The sequence below is a fragment of the Poecilia mexicana genome, unplaced genomic scaffold (genome assembly GCF_051168715.1).
Source record: "Poecilia mexicana isolate PSO_F unplaced genomic scaffold, ASM5116871v1 scaffold_22, whole genome shotgun sequence".
NCBI classification, from domain to species: Eukaryota; Metazoa; Chordata; class Actinopteri; order Cyprinodontiformes; family Poeciliidae; genus Poecilia; species Poecilia mexicana.
In genome coordinates, this window is record NW_028263391.1 from 14,362,561 (window position 1) to 14,383,947 (window position 21,387).

Consider the following 21,387-nt stretch of genomic DNA (forward strand, 5'->3'; position numbering starts at 1 on the left):
TTTTGTACCCTATCAAGCAAATCAAAACCTCTCAATGTCAAAGCATAAACAACCGATTGTCTCCACATAAAACATTATTCAAAAGTTTGAATGTCACCGAGTGGAAGAAGCATTTCTTTAATTATCAAGGCATTTTTTTTTACTATTTACCCCACTCATCATATATATATATATATATATATATATATATATATATATATATATATATATATATATATATATATATATATATATATATATATAAAAACCACAAGATTCATGTCTAATGGATAGGCTGCAAGCAAACCTAAATAATACAAATAAAAGCAGTTATAGGGTATATATTTAATTTATGCAAAACAAAACAAAAAAAAAAGCTTTCTGCTCTCCTCTCATGCTCTCTTGTTTTTAAGATAAGAAGTCCCCCCCCCCCTTCCTCCCAAACACACACACACCACAGGCGTCACACACTGCCTTCCTCTTCTTGCACAGACTCTAGTGCAAGAAATATGTGAATGTGAGAAAGATGGTCACTTCTAATCTCTGGATGGCACAAATACCTCGGAAGCCATAATATAATATTATTATGCTGTGGTATTCAAAACTGATTACTACACAAGACAGAAAACACTGTTAAGTAAATAAATAAAAAGTCTTGCGAGTAACCCAAGTTCTCCTTTTCTCATATTTCTAAAAATATATAGAAATTATTTTACATGCATATAAGACACTCTGGTCAGAGTGGGAGGTAGCAGTTTCATGGAGGTGGTCCTTTCCCCTCCCGGGGCCCTCCTTTCATTCTGCTACTGCTTTGATTCAAATGCTGACAAGATTTAGCCAATAATATTCTGTTGCTGTAAGCTCTTTGGGAGGAATCTGGAAGGCATTCTGACAGTAATCAAAATCATGTTTATGGCAAACCTGTCAACAATATGGTTCTTTTTTTTTTTTTTTCATTTTAGCAGGGAGAACTGATTTGAAGGTCTCAAAGAAAATATGCAATGACTTATTAATCCAATTTAATCAGGTTTCTAAAATCTAATCATCTCAAACCAACCCTCCACACCCCCCCGCCCCCCCAAAAAAAAAATTATAAACACAGATTCAAATCGAATTGTTTGATTTTATTTTCAAAATGAGGCATCGTCGAGCTTAGTGTAATTCTAATCGATGATGAGTGGTCCGTCATCATGAATGCAATGTGGTTTTGCTGCAGGAAAGAGCTTCACCCTGACCATCACAGTGTTCACCGGACCGCCGCAGGTGGCCACCTATCACCGTGCCATCAAAGTCACCGTGGACGGACCCCGGGAACCGCGCAGTAAGTCCGCGCACACAGACATCATCACACACACACCACAAATCTGGCATGCACTGCGGAGAGATGCGGCTGCTGCACAGCCATCCCATCAGAGCATGTGTGGGTGTCAGTATCTGTTCACAGTAAGAGAAACGCATGACTCATGTGCCGTTAGGAAAAAAAAAAAGACACAGAACAAGGCTGATACGTGTCCATGCGTAGGTGTGTAACTACTCACAAGTGCAGAAATCCAGTTTTTCACCAGAGTTGGTTTTGGGGTTAAGATAAAATTAAGGTTTTGGTTAAAAGGTGTGGTTAGGAATGGAGTCTCTGGAGGACGAAGGTAGAGCAGCTTATTGTTCTCAATAGAATAGCAGTGCAAGTGTGTGTGCATGTGTGCGTGTGTGTGTGTGTGTGTGTGTGAGGATCACCGTCAAGGTCCACTCAGAGGAAACTGCAGCACATTAAGGCGAAAACCAAAGACCACTAAGAGGAGCTGAGCGTGACTCCAAGCCACAGGTGGCTCCGCTCCTCCTCGCCTTCCTCTCAGCGCTGGTCAGAGGGGTCCTACCTGCTGACCACATAAGTGGCTCGTTGATTTAACGCAGGGCAGGCCAGGGGCACTTCCCACGGCGTTCTGAAGCTGTTGGCGCCCTTGCTTACCCACATGCAGCTGCGCTTCACATGTGGGGCAAAAGCAGCCAATACGGAGGGGATGGAGGAGCTTAATGTTAATCAGATGCATCCATTGCTTCAGGGGAGAACTGTACGTGCATAAATGTGTTATACGGTTCAAAGTTAGACAAGACGGGCGTCTTTATGATGGCATCCATGAAGGGTGCGCGTTTAATGTGGCGCTAAAGGTTTCTCCGAACAAATGGACGCTGTGGTTTTGTGGAGGTGGATACTGGGACAGGGTGGATTTAACCCAGTCAAAACAGAGCGCAGCAGTGTCACATGAGAGGGGATATGAGCAGCACCACTCCTCAAGCCCCCCGTAGCCCCCCTCGCCATGCTGGATGCTATTTGCAGAGGTATAATACAGAACACTGACTGCATAATAGACACTATGTGTGTGCATGGTTTCAATTTCTGCTGTAGAACAGAAAGAAAGAAGTTCTCTAAAGACGCGTGTGTCTGTGCATAAATGCGTTCTGATGTGCAGTCCCTGGTTTGAAATAACTGCGCGCATTAAAGTTGTCTCCCGTCTGTCTGTCGACACGTTTCGGCTCCGGCTCCGAGCTACTTTTACTCTGGCGCTCAGTGCTATAAAGTGACACTGTTTAATATAGGCCAGGAGGAATTTAAGGCTCCATTAAAAAACGCTTTTTCACCGAGTTGAATTCACAGAAGGAGTGAAAATAAACTTCTGCTGAAGCTGATTTAAATGAATATCATTTTCATATTTACAACAGAGAACCTCATGAGCTCAACCACCTGATAACGGAGGAAACATTAAAACCTCAATGGAAACAACACATCTAATCATCCCCGCATCATCATCAAAGTAATTTAAACAGCTGACAAAACAAGCAAATATAGCATATTAATATTGTCCATTATGTTGGGGCTGAATGAGCTTTCAGATCCGGGGCTCAGATGACATTTCGGCCCACTTTACTGCATTTGAGACTTTGTAGCCTTGAAATAGAAATTGCACGAGATGATATAAAGGAGCTCTCATATTTTAAACAAGGAACACATTCTCAGAGTCATGTTGCAGCAGAGTCGGAGAACAGGAACACTCGCTGCCTTTCAGATGTTATTAGGACCATAAAAATAATCAGATTCCTCTATAACCACAAGGAACCGACTTACATCGCTACTACTGAACAAAGCAGACAGGCACCATAAAACTACCAGGATTTTTTTTAAATTTTTTTATTATTAATTGCATCCTTTTGGGGACAGCTTTGTACTCCCAAGTAGCTTTGATTTCTGGTTTATGATGCCACACAAAGTGCCGTGCAGAAAGGCTGGGGCTTCTGCTCAGGCAGCAGGGCCGTCATGCTCAGGGCTTTGGTAGGCTGTTTGTGCAGACAGGGCCCCTCTGCATTTGCATGGAAACCAGCCGAGCCGCGGCAGCGGAGCGAGCACCGAGGGGGAGGACGTTTTAATTAATGTTTGCTGATCCAGTTGGGAGAACCTGATGGACAAGACTGCAACGGTGGCTTGCCTGGGGCCATGAAACAAAGAATGACATGCCTTCTGAAAACACCTGAGCAGTAGGTTAGACACACATACCGTCTGGGCACAGTTGTGTACACTAAAGTAGCTCCACATGCCCAGACACACACAGATACAAACACAGAGAGACAAGTTCTGCCCCTGAACAGAAAGTATGCTCTGCTAAGTATTTTTGTCGTCTTTGCTGCCGATTTCCTCATCATGCATCCGGCATTCGTCATTATAACAGCTACCCCCCCCCCCCCCACACACACACACACACAGACGCACGCATGCGCACGCACTTCTTTAGCTTTGTCACACACTATTATCATCCTTTGGCTGTGCTGAAACTGGAAACAGTGCTTATAACTGCCAATGACAGCAGCAAGGAATGACATGCAGCAAATGAACATGTGAGAAAAAAAAATATTAGAAATAATTTCTGTGTAAAGAAGATTCCAGGAGCTATATTGACTTCTGAAGTTTTTCTCAAATTGCTTCAACATGACATCACCATTCACCTATTTACCGACAGGGGAAGAGTTGTTGACAGCTCTGCATCTACTGAGCTTAAGATATTTTGAACTTGTGAAATGATATTTAGAAATTGTATTCACAACTTCTCTAGAGGGGTTGAGGATCTAATTTCAGAGGTAAAAAAAAATAAACTTGAGGATTTATAAAGTTCTGTACCCTGGTTTTCTGCCAGTGGCTGTGACTGTTTGCTCTTCAGACTTTGGCAAAACAGCTGTTAAATACAGATGTCCGTTTTCATGTAAGAAACATAAAAAAAATATTTTGATCAGTAGTATTATTTTTAGCTTTCCTTGGCAGTTTCCTTTTGAAAAAGATGTCAGATCTCAATGGGACGGCAGATAAAATAAAAACAAATAATTTAATATGTCAAAATAGATTGAATAGTTGATTTAGATAACATAAATTTTATTTTCCGCAAAACTAGTTTTTCCTTTACCTACTTCTCATAATTGGCAATAAAAAAATTGTTACCGATAGTATCGCGTTTTTATTAATAGCTTCCAACCCTTTTTATTTTCAGCAACATGTGAAAGAAAAAAATAAATAAATAGTATTTACAGTCATATCTGAAAACTGACATTTTCTTATCAGCAGTGGCTGTTTCAATTCAGTGAGGTTGAAGTGGCAGCTTGTTTCATAGAAATGATCTCTCTGTACAGTGAGCTCAACACCTGCTTGCATCGAGATGAAGGCGAGATACATCGTAACCCCAAAGGGACCCCCGCCACCAAAAAGCGCACGAGTACCACCACCGTGTTTTCTTGCTCCTATTTGCTCGCTTGGGTGTGTTCGCTCAGCTCCTACAGGAGAATGATGGGCGTGGGGGAAGGACTCGGCGTGGTGGGGGGGGGTGAGCATGCTCGAGTTGGCGGGTTGAGTCTATTTGCATTTGGCACACAGACTGTACAAAGTATGCAAATAGCCAAACAATGACATTTGCTGTGTTATTTTTCCTGTGATATTGCAGTCTCTCTGCAAAGTAAACAAAAAGACAGCATGCATGTTGATGCATTTGCGTGTGCGGGTGCTCAGGCTCATGCACCTGCCAGGTGCATCTCTTTAAAAAAAAAAATAAAAGAAGAAGAAAAAAGGTAATCACCACCCCCTCTTAATATACAGCGCCACGCCCATGCTCCACAAATCACATGAAAGGGCTCACCCTCGGTCCCGATTGCGCTCAAAGGCAACTTTGATGTTTGAAAATGGAGATGAGAGTCTTTGAAAGAAAGGCCTACAGGTGTATCAGTGCCAGCGGAGGGGTGGGGGGAGACGGCAGCGTGTGAGACTCTGGGTGCTTTCCTAAACATCTATAATCTACAGGCACCAAAGCCAGAAGTCCTAATAATCAAATCCATCACCATCTAATTTCACATTCAGTCATTAAGACGGTCTGAATAAGTGCCGTTTCACACAGACAATAGAAGAGCAGCAGTTTTATTGTACTCTTAAAGTTGAGAGGTAAAAATTAACCTCTGCCGCGTCTACGGTGACTAGAGGCTGTGGCATGTTTCCTCCCCTTCGGTCACTGCCGACAAATCATGCACAGTCTTAGCGATTAGATGTAGAGCAAATATTGGCCATATGATAAATCCGCTGGAATGCAGTGGTGTGTTTTTTTTTTTTATATATACTTCAGGCTAAGACATTCACCACATTCTGAGGTTTTGAGGGTTGTGATGGGGCGCAGATGAGCGTCTCCCTGAAGGAGTAAAGCAGAATGTCAAGCCGCTGTTTATTTTTCTCCTGTACTACAGATATGAAGACAGACATGAGAGCATGTGTGCTATGATTAGTCAATACCAATAAATTGCCCAGAGATCGGAATTTGACCATTTTCCCTTAATTGAATCCGACTGAAGATCAGCAGTGCAAATTCTGAAATAAAAAAAACAAAACAGATTTTTTAATTTAATTAAAGTCAGCCAAAGATTAGGGAATAATTTTGTAAAGTTCTTTTATTTTTTGTTGTGCTTGAGCCTAAAATCTCTACAAAAAAAACAAAAAAAAAACTGGCACATTTTTTGATTTGACATAACCCTAAGAATAAGTTTATTTTTCCAAAGGAAATCGACATCAATTTGATTAGTGCATCAGCAATTCTGATGAATTTATTTATAGATAATTAAATTACACAGAAATATGGAAGCTTGTTAACTTCTCTTGCCACCTTAACCACATCTAGAAGCTTTGAGGCCAGCTCTCCGTATGACAAATTGTTACACACAGCTATGTTAATCCTCATGTGGTTCTTACTACAAAAAAAAAAGAAAGAAAATAAGATGTACCATTGAGTCCTTTGGTGTCCTGTCGCTGCAGAAACAAGACAAAAAGAAGAATATTGTTTGATGTTTAAAAAAGAAACAGCTAAATGCCACCTCCTCGGGCCAGCTGATGACTTTCAAAGACGCACGCAAAACAGCTTCAGGCTGCTTAAAATTTCCACATTATTTTTGCTGACGCCACACAGAGGATTAGCACTCATTAGAAATTACCAAATAATTTACCGAGGACTCAGACAGTGCTCCTTTTTTCTATTTTTTTTTTTTTTTTTTTGCTCTGATGATGCAAGCAGGCGTTTTCTGAGAATCAGATGAGAACGCTGGCTCTCTTCTAAACTCGCCAGCCAAGCGTCTTTCCTGTTTACTCACCTACCAGGGGAAGTAAAATGCCCACTCTGTGTGCGCTCATTCTTCCTTATTTACACTGACCCTTACAGGAGGGGGCCATTACGACCTTTCAGCTGTAATTCAGTAAAAGTTATGATCTGCATTTAGAAAAATAGTCAATTTTTCTAGGCTGCTGCATTATGACAATAAATGGTTTTCTCCACTGGGATGGTGCTGTGGGGGCGGCTCGAGGGAATGAAGCACCTGTTGGTTGCTGGGAAAGACGAAGCGTACCACCACCCTGCGGTTTGGATATTTATTTCTTTAGACCTCGACAGTTAGGAACAGCAAGCAAATAATAGGTACAGCGAGGTTCCACAAGTGGAGACGGATGCAGTCCTCATGGCAAAGCACAGAGCGAAGCCTTGACGGGAATCGCTGCAGAAAAAGTGAGGTCAGTTTTGTAAGCTCACACCTGCAGCTCAAACAGCCCGGTGAATTCAGAAGGTGAAGCGAGCGCAATGGAAAATTAATACATTTACATCTCTGACATGTCCTCTGACTCACCTGGAATATCAATTGTCAGTTCAGTGGAACATTTTGCGAGCTGTGTGTTTGTTTAGGGCCAATGCACTAGTCGTTGCACTTTATTGTGCGTGATCTGGTGTGCATGGAGGTGTGAACACAAAGCTGTTTGACACATCTACTGGCGTTGCATTGATGTATGTGACAGCAAGCAGCTTGCTTCCCTTTCTCACAGCTCTGCAAGAGCCCCCACCTTTGCTTCAGCACCTTGCTGCTTAGAGCAACCTGAAAACATGCAAACACCATCACACACACACACGCACTCACAACAACCTCATTCACCATTAGAGCTAAAATAACAAACTAGCAGCAGTTTATTGCTTTAATTTGAGCTGTCAGTGGAGCCAAATAGGCCTTCTGTGTTCGACAAGGCCAAAACAGCAGCAGCAGTGGGAAATCAGCAACGTCTGCAGGCAAGGAGCCAAGAGGGCTGAAAAACAGCCCCATTTCTATCACCCCCCAACACGCCTGCGTTCCAGTAGGAGACAGTTAAACACACACACACGCATAAAGAACAAAGCAGCTGCACAAAGGAGGAATGATTGCTCTTTACTTGCTACGGGCTTTGCAGTATTGTTAAAGAATCCGGGTGCATTGGCTCCTATGCTGGCACCCCTGCACCCCGTCCAGCCTGCCCGAACGTGTCTTTTTTTAATTTTTTTATAGGCCAGTCGCTGCTTCTGTCTCACACACACTGACACACAAAGCACTTTATCCCCCCTTATCAGAAAAGGAAGGCTGTGCTCTTTGCTCAAACAGTCTCATGTAGCAACTTCCGCTGTGAGCGACTTGTTTTCAGGCCTGCGAGGGGGATTTTTCACACTGCTTATGTCCCCAGAGATTGTGATGCATCTGCCTGAGGGAGCAGATCCGAGCTGTGGTCGTACAGGATGAGCTACAGATAACTTCAGAAAGCCCTATAAACCCCTATTTGCAACCGAGTCCAGAGATTTTCTACTCCCGTTTGTGAGAAAAAGAAAAAAAAAATTGCTTCCCACATTTCATCTGTGATAATAACAGCACTGCCGTTTCATGCGTTCATATTGAAAGCGTTAGAGGAGTTATGTAAATTATTTTAAAGCAGAGAGATGTCTGTATGTGGCTAGCATTGACTCAATTTGGCCCAGACGAGACAGCCACAATCACCAACCAAGGGTAAAACCCACATCCCTCAGGGTCTGCCTCAAAACAAGAACTTTGATTTGCCCCACTGTAAATACTTGGTGGTGTGATTGGTGGCCTTGGCAAGCGGAGTGCCAAACACGCCGCCGCCGCAGAGATGCTTTGTTAGCAGGGTGCCTGGAATAGAGGTAAAAAAGGGAAGTAGAAGAAAAAAGGGTGGCAGAAAGCAGTGGGGTGGGAGCAAGAGCTCGAGGGGGGGGAGTTCAGGTCCGCTAGAGAGGAGGAAGAGGAAGACAGGTGTGCACTGCTTTGCTCAACAGATGTTGAAACGTCCTCAGCGTCTGTTGAGGGCAAACGGAAGTTTGCAGACAGGCAAGTAGGCCCCAGCGCTGCATGTGTTCAACTGTCGCTCCACATCGAGCTGACGGCTTTCAGAAGCGAGATAAGGATGCAGCTCGCGTTTTTTTTTTTTTCAAGCTTTTAGAACAAATAACACATCCAAGCTTATATGACCTGCAAGTGAGGATAAATGCTATTTTTGTGTTTTTTCTCAAATGTAACTGCATTTTTCACCATTTATAACTTTTTTTTTTACATGTAATCCTATGGCAACCATGCAAGACAATGCAGTCCAGGCATAGTTTTCACTATGTTTGATGCACGCATCAAGTCCATTTGTACAGTCGATGAAAATATTTACACTACAAATAAATTCTGTGAAGGTTTGGTTTCGAGCCAAAGCACGCCTTGCCCTTTGCTGCACAGATAGTGTGGAGGGCTCGTGTTGTAGTGCGTGTCTTCAAGGAAACGATTGAGTTTTCATTGTTTATTTTAATGCAGACACAGAAGAAGTTGGGAAAAAAAGGGATGAATGAAGAGAGGAAACACATTGAGCTGGGCGATCATTTAAATGTGGCATCACGTTCAAGCCCTGGCAGTCACCTCACCGAGCAAATGGTCTCTGTGTTGAGCTGATATGGGCTTCGTGGAGGAAGGCCAGGGTGGATTTTACCGTTCATGTGGTCTGGCCTGCTCCTCCAGGCCAGACCACATGAACAGTACAGTAAAAACAATCCAGTAAAAATCCAGTACAGTAAAAACAAAAAAAAAAAGCTTTACCATACTTTCACTTTACCTGCCTCCATGTGCTTCAAAGGCCTGGAGTAAAAGTGCAAAATAACTTGTCACGCTAGCCTGCAGCAATTATGAGAAACTATCAGGAAATACAAAAAGAAAACAAAACAATTCACATACAAAACAAAGCAGGGCAGGGAACGGCGCACCCAGTTCTTCAAAGCGCAGCCACCGCCTCTCGGTGCATCCTTAATACCAGACATTTTATATCAAGCATTTTATTTATTCTTCGTAGACTTCCATAATGCTTTCAGTTGATGCGACCACTACCCTGAGAGGAGGCTAGTAAATCTACAACCTCCAGCATCCATTTTCGACACTGGATGCATATTGAGCTGCCGTTTAGGCCTCATATGTGCATTGACTCCCATCTCCCAGCTCTATCTTGTGGTTATGATATCATAGATAGAAAAAAAGAACCAGGACATTCTCTACTAAGTGCACCCTGATGCATTAAATATTCATCTGACCACGAAAACTACCCCCTCTCTGAAAGGGGGCTGGTGTGGAGCCCCCCTCTGGCCCTCGGCCCCGCAGAGTCTAAGTCAAACGCAGGTGGTCAAACCCGACGAGCCGCACATGAATACAGAACCGACCAGGCTAAAGGCTGAACGCCTCAACGTGATGCATGTTTTACTTTTGCTTTTTTTTTTTTCACATCAGAATACAGCATTTTTATTTTATTGCATCTGAGTTAACTAGAAAGTCATCAAAAAGGAAATTAAGTTTTTGTATCTTATATACATTATTTTACAAACAGAAATATTTCAGGTATTTTCTTCTAATAATTTTGATAATTGTCTCAATTACAAAACTCACAAAATGTCTTTTTATTTAAATGTATATATAAAATAATAAATGTAATTGCACTACAGAAATATCTGCTCACTGTAAACTTGGTTGAGGCTTGTTTTTTTATTAATTACGGCATCAAGCTTGCAACAGCAGTTTGGCATGACGGTGTTCAGCCTTTGGATCTGCTAAGGCATCAAGGAAGCCCAGTTTGGTTCCTCTCATCTCCCTCTGTTTATAGGAGATGTTGACTTCAGCTGCAGCCTTTGCTCCACAGTTTGCTTTCACCACTTCAATTGTCTCTGTTGGTTGTTCGCCTTTTTTGTGACACTTTTGCCTTCCAGTAAACTTACAAATAAAATGCTAAGATACATCATTCTGAACAGCCAGATTCTTTACAAATGACCTTTGGTGGCTTACCATCCTTATGTTGGTTGTGTTTTACAGTCTGCTGGAAAGATGTTAGTGTTCTCCATGATTGTGTAGATGATAATGTTTCTGTAATGCAGGCTGTAGTTTGTGCATATTTTTTCCTTCCACTTAACGTTTCCATAATGCATTGAAGAAGCTCTTCATTAAGAACCAACTGCTTAAATACCAAGTTTTCTTTAGTTGGAAGTTATAATAATAATTTTTTTTAAAAACACTAAGTTATGATTCTATGTGAGTTTCACTTTTACAGCTGATAAACAACAATGGACTTTTAGATGATATTCTAATTGTTTCAGATGCACTTATAGCAGGTGTGCAAGGACAAAGAGTTTGCATGTTACTATTTTCTAAGAGCACAGATACACTCTGGACTGTTCACCAGTTGACCAAATGGCAAAACATAAGCAACCACATGAACATGGTCACACCTAAGGGCAATTTAAAGTGGGCGATTACATACAGTACATGTTTTTGGATGGAGGGAGGAAGCAGAAGTACCTTAATAGCGCCCATACATGCACACAGAGAACATGTAAACTGATCAGAGAAATTCCCCAGCCAAGAGTCCAACACTGAATCTTCTTGGACAGCCGCCGTTCCACGATTGCTTTCCCCATTACGACTGGGGGAAAGGAAAATAAATACTCTTGTTAAAGAACTATTCACAAAAAATCTGTTAATAAAATGTTAATTTTATCCAAGCAAAGAAAGAAAAGAGGATAGAAAGCAGAGGGAAGGAGGGTCTTTAGCTGCCCATCAGTTGATTAGTGGTGTTAACAGTAACTGTGGGTCCCGGGTTAATGGGCTCCAGGCCTAGTTCTAATGATGCATCAAAAACTCCCACTCCTAAAAAAAAAAAAAAACACATCACCCTCTCACATCACACTGAACCCCCCCTGCTGGAAGCTGTGAACACTGTCGCCACATGCAGCACATGAGTGTGTGTGTGTGCGTGTGTGTGTGTGTGTGTCTGTCCCTGCCAGCTGGAACCAGGCCACGAGATCTGCAGCTCAAGTGTGTGTGTGTGTGTGTGGGTGTGTGTGTGTGTGTGTATTTGTGGGCGGCTGAATGATTACTTTCATCTTTAAAGAGCTAATTCATCTCAGACCACCACTGGAAACAGAAAAACTGACCAATTATATATTTTTTCCCCCTCTGTGGCATCTGCTTTTTCTTTCCAGCCAGAGAGCATTGGGATGTATCATTTCCCTGACCTCAGCCATTTGAGGTGGTGTAAATCTCTTAATAACGACGCAAGGACACATATAGGGGCTATATTTGGAGGGCTGCTACCCCTAGGCTGGCAGTACTCTGGTCTGGAGTTGACAGTGGTCTCTGTGTGTCAGAGACAGAAAACGCCAACCTGCATTCCTTCCACTGCAGTTTAAAGAGAAGACAGACCGACTGCAAAGCATCTGAATAAAGAGATATCCCAGAGCGCATGAAGAGGGGGGTGGTGTTCCTGAGTAACGGCAGAGACCAAAGTGGTACAGCGGCTGAGTTGGTGTCATAATGTTCAGGAAATCAAGCTGCTTTACAGCAGCAGAAGAACAGCAGTTTCTGCTCCAGCAGATTAGTCATAACTGAATTTTTCTCAGACTTGTTAAGTTCAAGGTTACTGCTGATCAGAATGTGTGAAAAAACAAAAAACAAAAAAAACGTCCTGGAGTTGTCGCTGCTAGATTCTCGCTCATTGGGCATCATTTAACATGTATTTTCACCATGGAGCCAGATACTCTCGCGCTCTGGACTTTAATACCTTTCTTAATGCCATTTTTGTTTTTCAAAGCACACCATTCTTGTGGTAATGATGTGCTTGTGGTTAGTTTTACTTGCGCTTCATTTTTAATTAAGCGTGTAGCTAACATACTCACTTCTGACCTATGAATCATTCTGGCATTAAAAATTAGCGTTGGTATTAGTTCTTGTAATATTAAATTAACTTAACATTTCCCATCAAAGTGAAAGTTTGTCTCGTATAGCAACACCTAATTGCTACTAGCTGGTGAAATAATGGCACTTTCTGGAAACACAGTGAGGAAGCTGAAAGTTGTAATTCCAAACCTCATTGGACTTTAGGAGTGAAAGATAAAAAAAACAATTACTTACTCTTTACAGTTTGTCTCATTAAATCAGGGTTGCCCTTAGCACAGAACAATCTTTCTTTGAGAATATTTTCATTTATCTTTAACTACATAAATTTAAATATATTATGGTGTTATGATGCTAATAGCACCATAACCCATTATTTTCCAACTTGCAGCTTCAACTTCTGAGACAAATATAACATCCCATAATTGCAAATAATTAATGAGTCTTAGATATGTTTCAAGCATACCAATATTTGAGACTTTTATTTTGAAATGGGGAAGGAAGCAGCTCTTTAATTATTCTGTGGTGCCAATGAAGGTGCCTAATAAATACCTTTCATTGGATTGACAACACAAGCATTGAGGAAGAATCCAGCACTTTAAATTGTAGGTCTGGCTGTATGTAAATTATATCCAGTTCATAATATTACATATGTAAAATGAATAGGCCTGTGCTGGATAATTATCCACTGACCATAGATTCTTTAAAAAAAAAAAGTTTGAGCAAGCAAGAGCAAGAGCAAGCATTGACTTTTGTCTTCGGGACAAACAAGCATGAAAAACTGTTAAATATTTAAGCCTGAACAGGGATATTCTTGATTACAGATTTTATAAAAAAAAAAACAAACGGATACAATTTGCTAAAAAAAAAAAAAAAAAAAAAAAAAAAAATAGTGATTTGTGGTTTTTCAAATAAATAAAAATAAAATAAATAAAATCTTGTTCTCGGAACTTGGTGTCATGCATCACCTCATGAGATGGATGTGTCGTTATGCCCCGATTAAAAAATCTCTTAAATTTAAGCAAAATGCTGGTCTCTTGTTGACAGACTGGAGAGAAACTAACAAAGAGCTCATTTTTAATTTTACCTTCTGGCAATTTGTTTTCAAATTACTTATCACAAAACACAACTTGTTCCCCATTTTTCAGTAACATCTATTAAAACACTGAAAAAGTGTGACAGACATAAACCGGTATTTTTACACCAGCTTTCTTGAATTCTCAAAGAAATCTTTGAAGTCCAATGACACAATTTATGTATACATATAAAAAAAAATCTATTGCTCACAAACGCACCTCGAGGATAGTGTTTGAGGCTGATCATTGCACTAAATGCTGTTAATTTAGGCACATGGCTAGTAAATAAGAGAAAGCATAAATCAATTGGAACAAGATCGGAATTGTGAATGATCAAAAATAAGTTTTTTGTTCTATATATATATATATATATATATATATAATTCTATATAATTTTAAAGATGAAGACTGAAAGGAGGCAGTGGGTCCAAACAAATGGACAGAGCGGTAAACGGGAGGAAACTTTACCCATGGGTCAGCCTCGGAGGGAAGATATATTGCCCATGGGTCAGTGGAGAGAAAGGACGGGCAAAATCCATATTGGTCCGTCTGCCTTGCCCTCTTTATATTGTGATAAAATATTCAAATCCAGCCATTACTTCACATTAGGCTACTCTGTAGAGATGCCAGGGAGAAAACCACAGAATGTATACATGCTGGTTGACACACAGTTTTGGTGCATTGATAGTTACATTAAAATCTCTTCCCCCCATTAGAGGCATCCGGACTCACGTCTGGCATTTAAGGTGTGTTCACATGTAAAGCATGTGCATGTGCAAATACACATGCGTCTGTCCACGTAAAAGGCACAATCAGAGTTCATTTCTTCTCTTACCATTTCCCCGAAGGGGACCGCAGAGTGATAAGGGCACTAAGTGTGTTGGTTAGTTTTCTAGGTGCAGCAGAAATGCGTCACTTCTCCTTCCCTGACTTCACCTCCTGAACACATACACATATGTGCACATAAACATCTCTTTCTGTGTTTTTTCTTTGCTACGCTGAAGACTGATGACTATAAGGTCTCATAACCTTGTTTGGGTGTTTCCTTTTGACTAAGTGCTGTGTCAGTCAGACCTGAATTTGTGTTGGTGCGGGGGTGTGTGTGTGTGTGGGAGAGAGAGAGAGAAAGAGCAAGATAGGGGGATGTTATTAGGGGTAGATGTAGTCACATTGTGCTGTTTTTCAAATGAGGCACTACAGATAAAGATCATTTAACCTCATCACTTTTCAGAGACTCCTAATGCAATAATTCGCACTTTATTAGACATCAGTTTCAGGGAAAACAACATTCCTGCAGCAATTATTTTCAACCACTTACACCATCGTTATCTGTGGGTGACGTAGCAGCAGGTGCAGCTTGGGCAACATTTAGTGTCTAGCCAGTGTATTTCAAGGTCTGCTGACATTCTAATAATATTTTTGTGTTTGGCAGCTAAAAACATGGCAACAGTAGCTTCCTCTGTACATATGTTTACCTTGGATTATTCTAAAAGTAGATAGAGGGGTCCTGTTTCAATTCCTTAGTTCTCTCAAATTCAGAATGTAATTGTTACATAACGATTAATCCCAATGATTCAGATGAAAAAAGCTAAACTCATTACGTAGATTCATCTCACACATTTAAAGTAGACATGTTTCAAGCACTGGCTATGGCATAAAGCTAATGAAAACAATACTCAGCTTCTCAGAAAATTACAATATTACAGAACAATTTAAAACATATTTTTAATACAGGACTATTCTGGCCTACACAAACATGGGCAAGACCGCTGACTTTGGAAGTTGCCATAAGAAGCTGGCTTTATAAAGCGCTGTGTTCAAGGATATTATTGGAAAGTTATGTGGAAGGAAAAAGTGTCATAAAACAAGGTGCACAAGTTACAAAAGTAATCGCGGCCTTGCAGAGATTGTAAACCAAACTCTATTTAAGACGTTGGGAGAGATCTACAAGGCAACTGCAGCTGAAGTTTGTGCTCCAAGACTTTGTCCGGAACCGGAGCTAAAACTAGTACAATCCTTATTTTTAACTGCTCCTCAACCGGAAACATCTTCTAAACCACTGTACCTTGGCTGGGGAGAAAAGGACCTGCACTGCTGCCCAGAGGTCCAAATTACAATTCAGCAGTTTCATTTAGAAATTCAGATCCTAGTGCCTGGAGGAACAACAGAGAGGCTCCAAGTTAGTGAGGTTTATTCAGACGTTTCAGTCAGTGATGATTTGATCAGCCATGTCATTTACTAGTTCTGCGTCACTGTGTTTGTTCAAGTTTAAAATTAGCAAAGCTGTCTTCCAGGACATTTTAAATACTGTACAGCTGAAGGTCCACTTTTCCTTCCACTCAACTTTCCACTGAAATGCTTGGACACGGTGATCTAAACATCCAGCTTTTTACCGTCATTGTGAAAGGTCTCGGTGACAGTCTTCTGGACAGCTTGATATAAAAAAAAAATCTATAAAACACAAGTTTTCCTTTTTGAACCGAATTATTGAAATAAATCGGCTTCTCGGTGATATTCTAATTTAATAATCTGCTCTTGTACTCAAGAAAAAGATCAACGCTGGCTTCAGGATGCTTACAACTTTCCCTCAGCCATTGTGAAGGAAGTAAAACGTGCATGTTCCTCCATCTTGCAGGACACCGAGTGAAGATGGAAGACACCACGAAGATGCAGTTTTCCGACCGGCTGTCAGAAATTGAGCGCTACCAGCGGTCTATGCGGATAGGCCCGGTCAACAACAATCCACGCCCCATGCAGACACACCTCAGTACCACACAAGGTGAGGACTTCAAACGCTTGCAAGCGGCTTCCTCAAAATAAAAACCGCAACAGCGAAAAGTCACCTCACTTTGAGGGAAATTGGTTTCAAGTAATCAGAACCACAAATCTGTGTACACAAAAAGTTCTGTCGAGGGCTTAAAGTCAATGTGGGGGTGGCGGGGGGGTTTAAGTTCTGGGTTGGCAGTGTGTGTGTGTGTGTGTGTGCGTGTGTGTGTATATGGAGGGGCTTGCAGGGAGCTTCAGTTCTGTCCTGGGATAACTAGTGTTGAAGAGAACCAACTGCCAGGTGACACAGCCGGCCCTGCCATCGGATTTGGCTGAACCTCACATTACAGGAATGTAACAGCCGTCCGCTACCTTGGCACTCGCGTCACTCTCAGACTGGCTGAGTGTGTGGGGGTGGGAGGAAGGCTGTGACTGAGGCTGAGGTGGTGCGATCTTTTCGTTATGCGTGTGTGTGTGCGCGTTTTGAGAACAGCTGCCTGGATGACGACCGGGCTGAGGATGACTCTTCATTCCTCATCATGTGTCAGAGGCTCTTCAGCGGGATATCAGAGAGAACGAGGGATGAAGGCATTCACTCCCCTCCCGCCCACTCCTCTGTTCTCATGCAGGATAATGATTCTCATTACCTTAGAGCGAATGTGTTGCTGTGGATAGGAGGGCTTGTTTGGGAGCTGCATGTGGATGCAGTCCTATCTGAGAACATCACATCCATACAGTGTTTGGCCTTGTGCTTAAGCTTAGGCAGTGCTGAGTCACCAGTTTAGGCCTAATCTAACAGCTGACTGCTGGGAACACTGGGTCTTTTACTCGTGCTCCCCCATGTCCTTACTTTCTGTTGATGCTAATGTTGTTCCCTCCACATCCTGTACCAAGATGAAAAACACATCAGCCATTTTAGAAACAGCAGCTACCGGTAAACTTCGAAAATAGTTTGCTCTTTTTATTTATTTATTTTTTTGATTTATTTTTCTTTAAGTACAGTGCACAATGCCGCCACTATGATGTTAATTTTCTGTTTTGCCAGAAGCTCTGTGGGTTGTCTGCCAGCAGAAAGCCCCCTGCGGCTAAGCTTAAACTGGGAGCTTTAAGCTTCTGAGGCCCGTCTTGAATGTGCGGGGCGCAGAGGTGTGCAGACACAGTCCAGACGGCAGACTCCTCGCGCAGGATTAGGGCGGGAATTAGAGCATCACAGGCTTTTGGGGCTTCAAAGGGCTGCAGTGTTGCAACACACACTTCTGCAGCGCATAAACGGAGAGCCGACAAAACATGTTAACATCAGCTGGAAGTGTCAGAGACGCTGAAGGCCTTGAGCTTCGTGTTACAGCTGCAGAGGAGGGGAAGGGCCATAAAAACCACACACCTTAATCTGTGGTATTAGCGTCATGTACGCCGCACCGCAGGGCAAGAGTGGTAAAATAATTAAATAACAGAGTAAGATGGCCGGGGCCCTCCCTCCCACTTCACCGTCTCCTCTGAGCAGCTTCCAGTACACGCAGACGACAAGGGCTGCAGAATTAGAAGCAAAGCTCAAACAAAAATAGACTTGCTGTAATAAATCCCATCTAGAGACGCGGGGAGGTGTTTACATATCAACAACACGCACTCCTCGGCTTTTTTCAGCCTTGCCAGACGCAGTTGTGCTCCGCTGATACTTTACATCGCAGAGCCTGTTTGTTTGAGTATCGCCGGGTGATAGATCGCCCATCAGCAAGCTATAATTAAATGGATTCCCGTCTCGCTGTTACAAAAGATGTTTTCCATTATCCTACATTTTCCCCCTCCCGAGAAACGACGAGAAAAGAAGAGGAAAATATGGTGTCACCTCTCCTCAAAGCCCTCTTGCTTCATTTTGTTGACTGAGCTGTGAAATACTGTCTGTACTGTTGTCAGCAGGACGCGTCTTCAGACATCTGTGCAAAATCTTAAATCACACAATTGCACCATGGGGCACGTAGAAAATAAAAAACACACCGTTTCTCACACACAGAACGGTGTTGTAAGTTTTCTGCTCGCACCCGAGACAGACGGGGTAATTAAGAGCTCATTACAGTGCATGCAGTGACAAGATTCCTGCACGCTGGCAGACGCTTCATTCGCTGCTTGTTTTTGTTCTTCGGTGGCCACAGGTAAGCCTGCTAGACATGTGGAATGATTCTCAGCCAGGGTGGAGGGCTGCGTGCGTGCGCGTGTGTGTGCGTGCGCGCATGTCTGCGTGTTTGAAAATGTGTGGTTCGCCGAGTTCAGCCAAGCAAATCTGACACTCAGACAATCGAGCACTAAATTGTTATTCTGGTTTTCAAAACCTCAAGCGAGATACATGTGTAGCCGACTGTGTCTGTGGGTGGCATCGTTTGCTTTTTTCCTCCTCCAGGTTCATGCGAGTTTGACAGCATTTTATAGTGTGTACACAGGTATTTCCAGTCTGTAAGAAAAGCAAAAACCATGATTGAAGAAGTGAATTAGCTTAAAGGGTGGAAAAAAAAAAAGAGGAAAACAGATTTCAGTTTTTTTTACCTTAATCCAGACAAAAACTCAACCACCTCCTGGCACGAGCTCTAACAGACGGCCAAGAAGAAAGAACGTTTTTTAACTTAAACTCGCTTTAGCAGTTGAGAAAAGGGAAGAAAGGAAACGCAGCACCAATTTAATCATCCAAACAGAAAGTGCTGGCACTTTTGAGGTGGTATCGTTTGACATGTTATTTGTTCCAACACCTGTGTGTTCCCCCTCTGAAGATGAATATCAGACCCAAAGCATAACGTTCCACCATCCAGCGCTCTGAGCTTTGATGAGGGCTCAAAAGCGCCTTTCTGGGTGTCTCACAATGTGCGGTGATGGTTTTAATATCAGCTGCTAAAACTTTACAGAACTGATACATTCTCCCCCCGGTTCCTTTTTTTCCAAACCATATTCACTTTTTGTCCTTACAATGCCCTGCAAAGAAGACATTTAGTCAGGTTTCAACCACAAACCTGAACGTATTTTATTTTCACACAAAATGGTGCATAAATATGAAGTGGTAGGAAAACAAAATGGGTTTCAATGGTTTTTCTCTTTTTTTACATAAACCTTTAAATGTGGTGTGCATTTGTATTTAACCCCTTTTACTCAGGATACTACTAAATAAAATCAACTGGAACCAAATTACTGAACAGACATGGTAGGTCCCAAACAATACAAAACTATATTAACTGGGAAAGTAAAGAATTATTCAGAGATTCACTCAAATCTGACCTTTTAGTGAGAATAGCAGAAAAAAAAAAAAAAAAACTCCACATCACACATGGCCACAAACATCATTACCACAGTTAAACATGGTGGTGGCAGCATCATGCTGTGGGAATGTTTTCCTTCACCTTAAGCGGACACAAATGGTAGATTTAGAAAAGAGTCATTAGAAAAACTTGAAAAGCTATGGAAAATTTCCATGTGTGGTTGAGCAAAACCAGCAGAAGTAGGAGAGGCAACAACTCAGGGCGCCTTAATATTAATGTGTGTCTTTACAGATTTTTATTTGAAACCCATATATAATTTTTCTACCACTTCATAATTTTCTGCTACTTTGTGTTGGTCTATCACATAAAACCCCAATAAATCAGACCAAAGTATTTATATTTTGTAAAGCATTTTACATAAAAAAAGAGCAAATCCATTCCATGTATGACACTTAATACAAATGTTGTTACTTCTGGCTTCATTTCGCTTAACTGGCACTCATCTGCTGCAGCTGTGCCTTGGCAGCCTCTCTCGGTATCTTAACGTCGTGGCCTCTGGCCTGGACTAAACTTGAGAAGGTTTTTAATGTAGCCGTACCCCCTCCCGGCCCGTCCACAGCGACCACACTGTTTACTCCGCATAAACAAGCCAGCTGGACCCCCTGGTTTGAGGAGGCTGCGCTGCCGCCTCGGCTGGGAGGCGCACAACTAATTCACACTCTGAGAGTGACATGATAAGCCAATTAGAAGCGGTAGCGGGGCAGGAAATTAGCGCCGTCCGGTAGCGGCGGGGATGTTTGAGAGGAGGCGTCATGTTCGTTACGTTTCTGCCAAACCAAAGCAGGAGGCGCTGAGGCTAATACTACAGAAAAGAACAAGGAATCTGGAACAGCCTTTTAGGCGCTCCGCTTTACTTCTGCACTTCAATATTTACATAATATGCCAGTGGCTGCCAGAGAGTTTATTTGTCATGGTACCTGAAAGTTTTACTTGTGGTTAGTTTTTTTTTTTTTGTCACCCAGAAATGAATTTTCAAACTGAAAACGTTTGTCCAAAAGGAAATCTTTTGAAGCCATCAACTTTGTGAAAAACAATGAAAAAGGAGAAGTGAGAGTGAGTGGAATTTTTTTTTTTTTTTTTTTTTTTTTTTTTAAACCAGACTCGGCTGTTTGTGTAAGTCATAACTTCACATCAGAGTGAGGCTGAGTTTTACATTTCAGCAATTACAGAAACTACATGTATCCCATGAACAGTCTCTATTGAGTCCGGGGTGAGACGGGAAGGGCGGGCAGACGACCAGCTCTCAAAGAGAACGTAGGATTTTTCAGCCCATGTGTTTGTTTTTGCTCACGTTATAAGTGAGGGCTCAAAAGACATATCAAATGTCCCGCATAGCTGAGCCAAGGCCATGTTCCTCCCCTCAGTAACACGCTCTCTTTCTCTCTCTCTCGCTCTGCTTGCCTCGGTTGGCGTCTTTCTTTCTATCTTCCTCTCTCCCTCACACACATTCTCTCCCCTGTGTGACGCCTAAGGCCTGAGCGAAACAGGAAGTCAGCACAAGGACCAGTATTCACTGTGTCTCAATGACACGCTTCATTACGCCAAATTCATTACATGTCTCAGAGGCGTTGCTAGATCCGGAGTCATGAGGACGGGACGCCATTTTGGCTCAAGCGACATCTCAGCCATCCCTTTCATCTGCACATAAACTTCAAAAGCAGAAGGGTTTATTCTTGTCATCCCCAAAATTGCACTGGAACCGTCCCAGAGTGGCCTAATTA

General features: G+C 42.1%; 1 protein-coding gene across 1 annotated transcript in view; it reads left to right on the forward strand.

The window, feature by feature from the left end:
• runx3 (RUNX family transcription factor 3) overlaps positions 1-21,387 on the forward strand; it is a 54,388-nt gene that overhangs the window by 24,166 nt on the left and 8,835 nt on the right. Inside the window, exons 5-6 of the mRNA XM_014987777.2 lie at positions 1,196-1,300; positions 16,240-16,383. Of these exons, the coding sequence (XP_014843263.1) occupies positions 1,196-1,300; positions 16,240-16,383 (249 nt within the window). The remainder of the gene's footprint in view (positions 1-1,195; positions 1,301-16,239; positions 16,384-21,387) is intronic.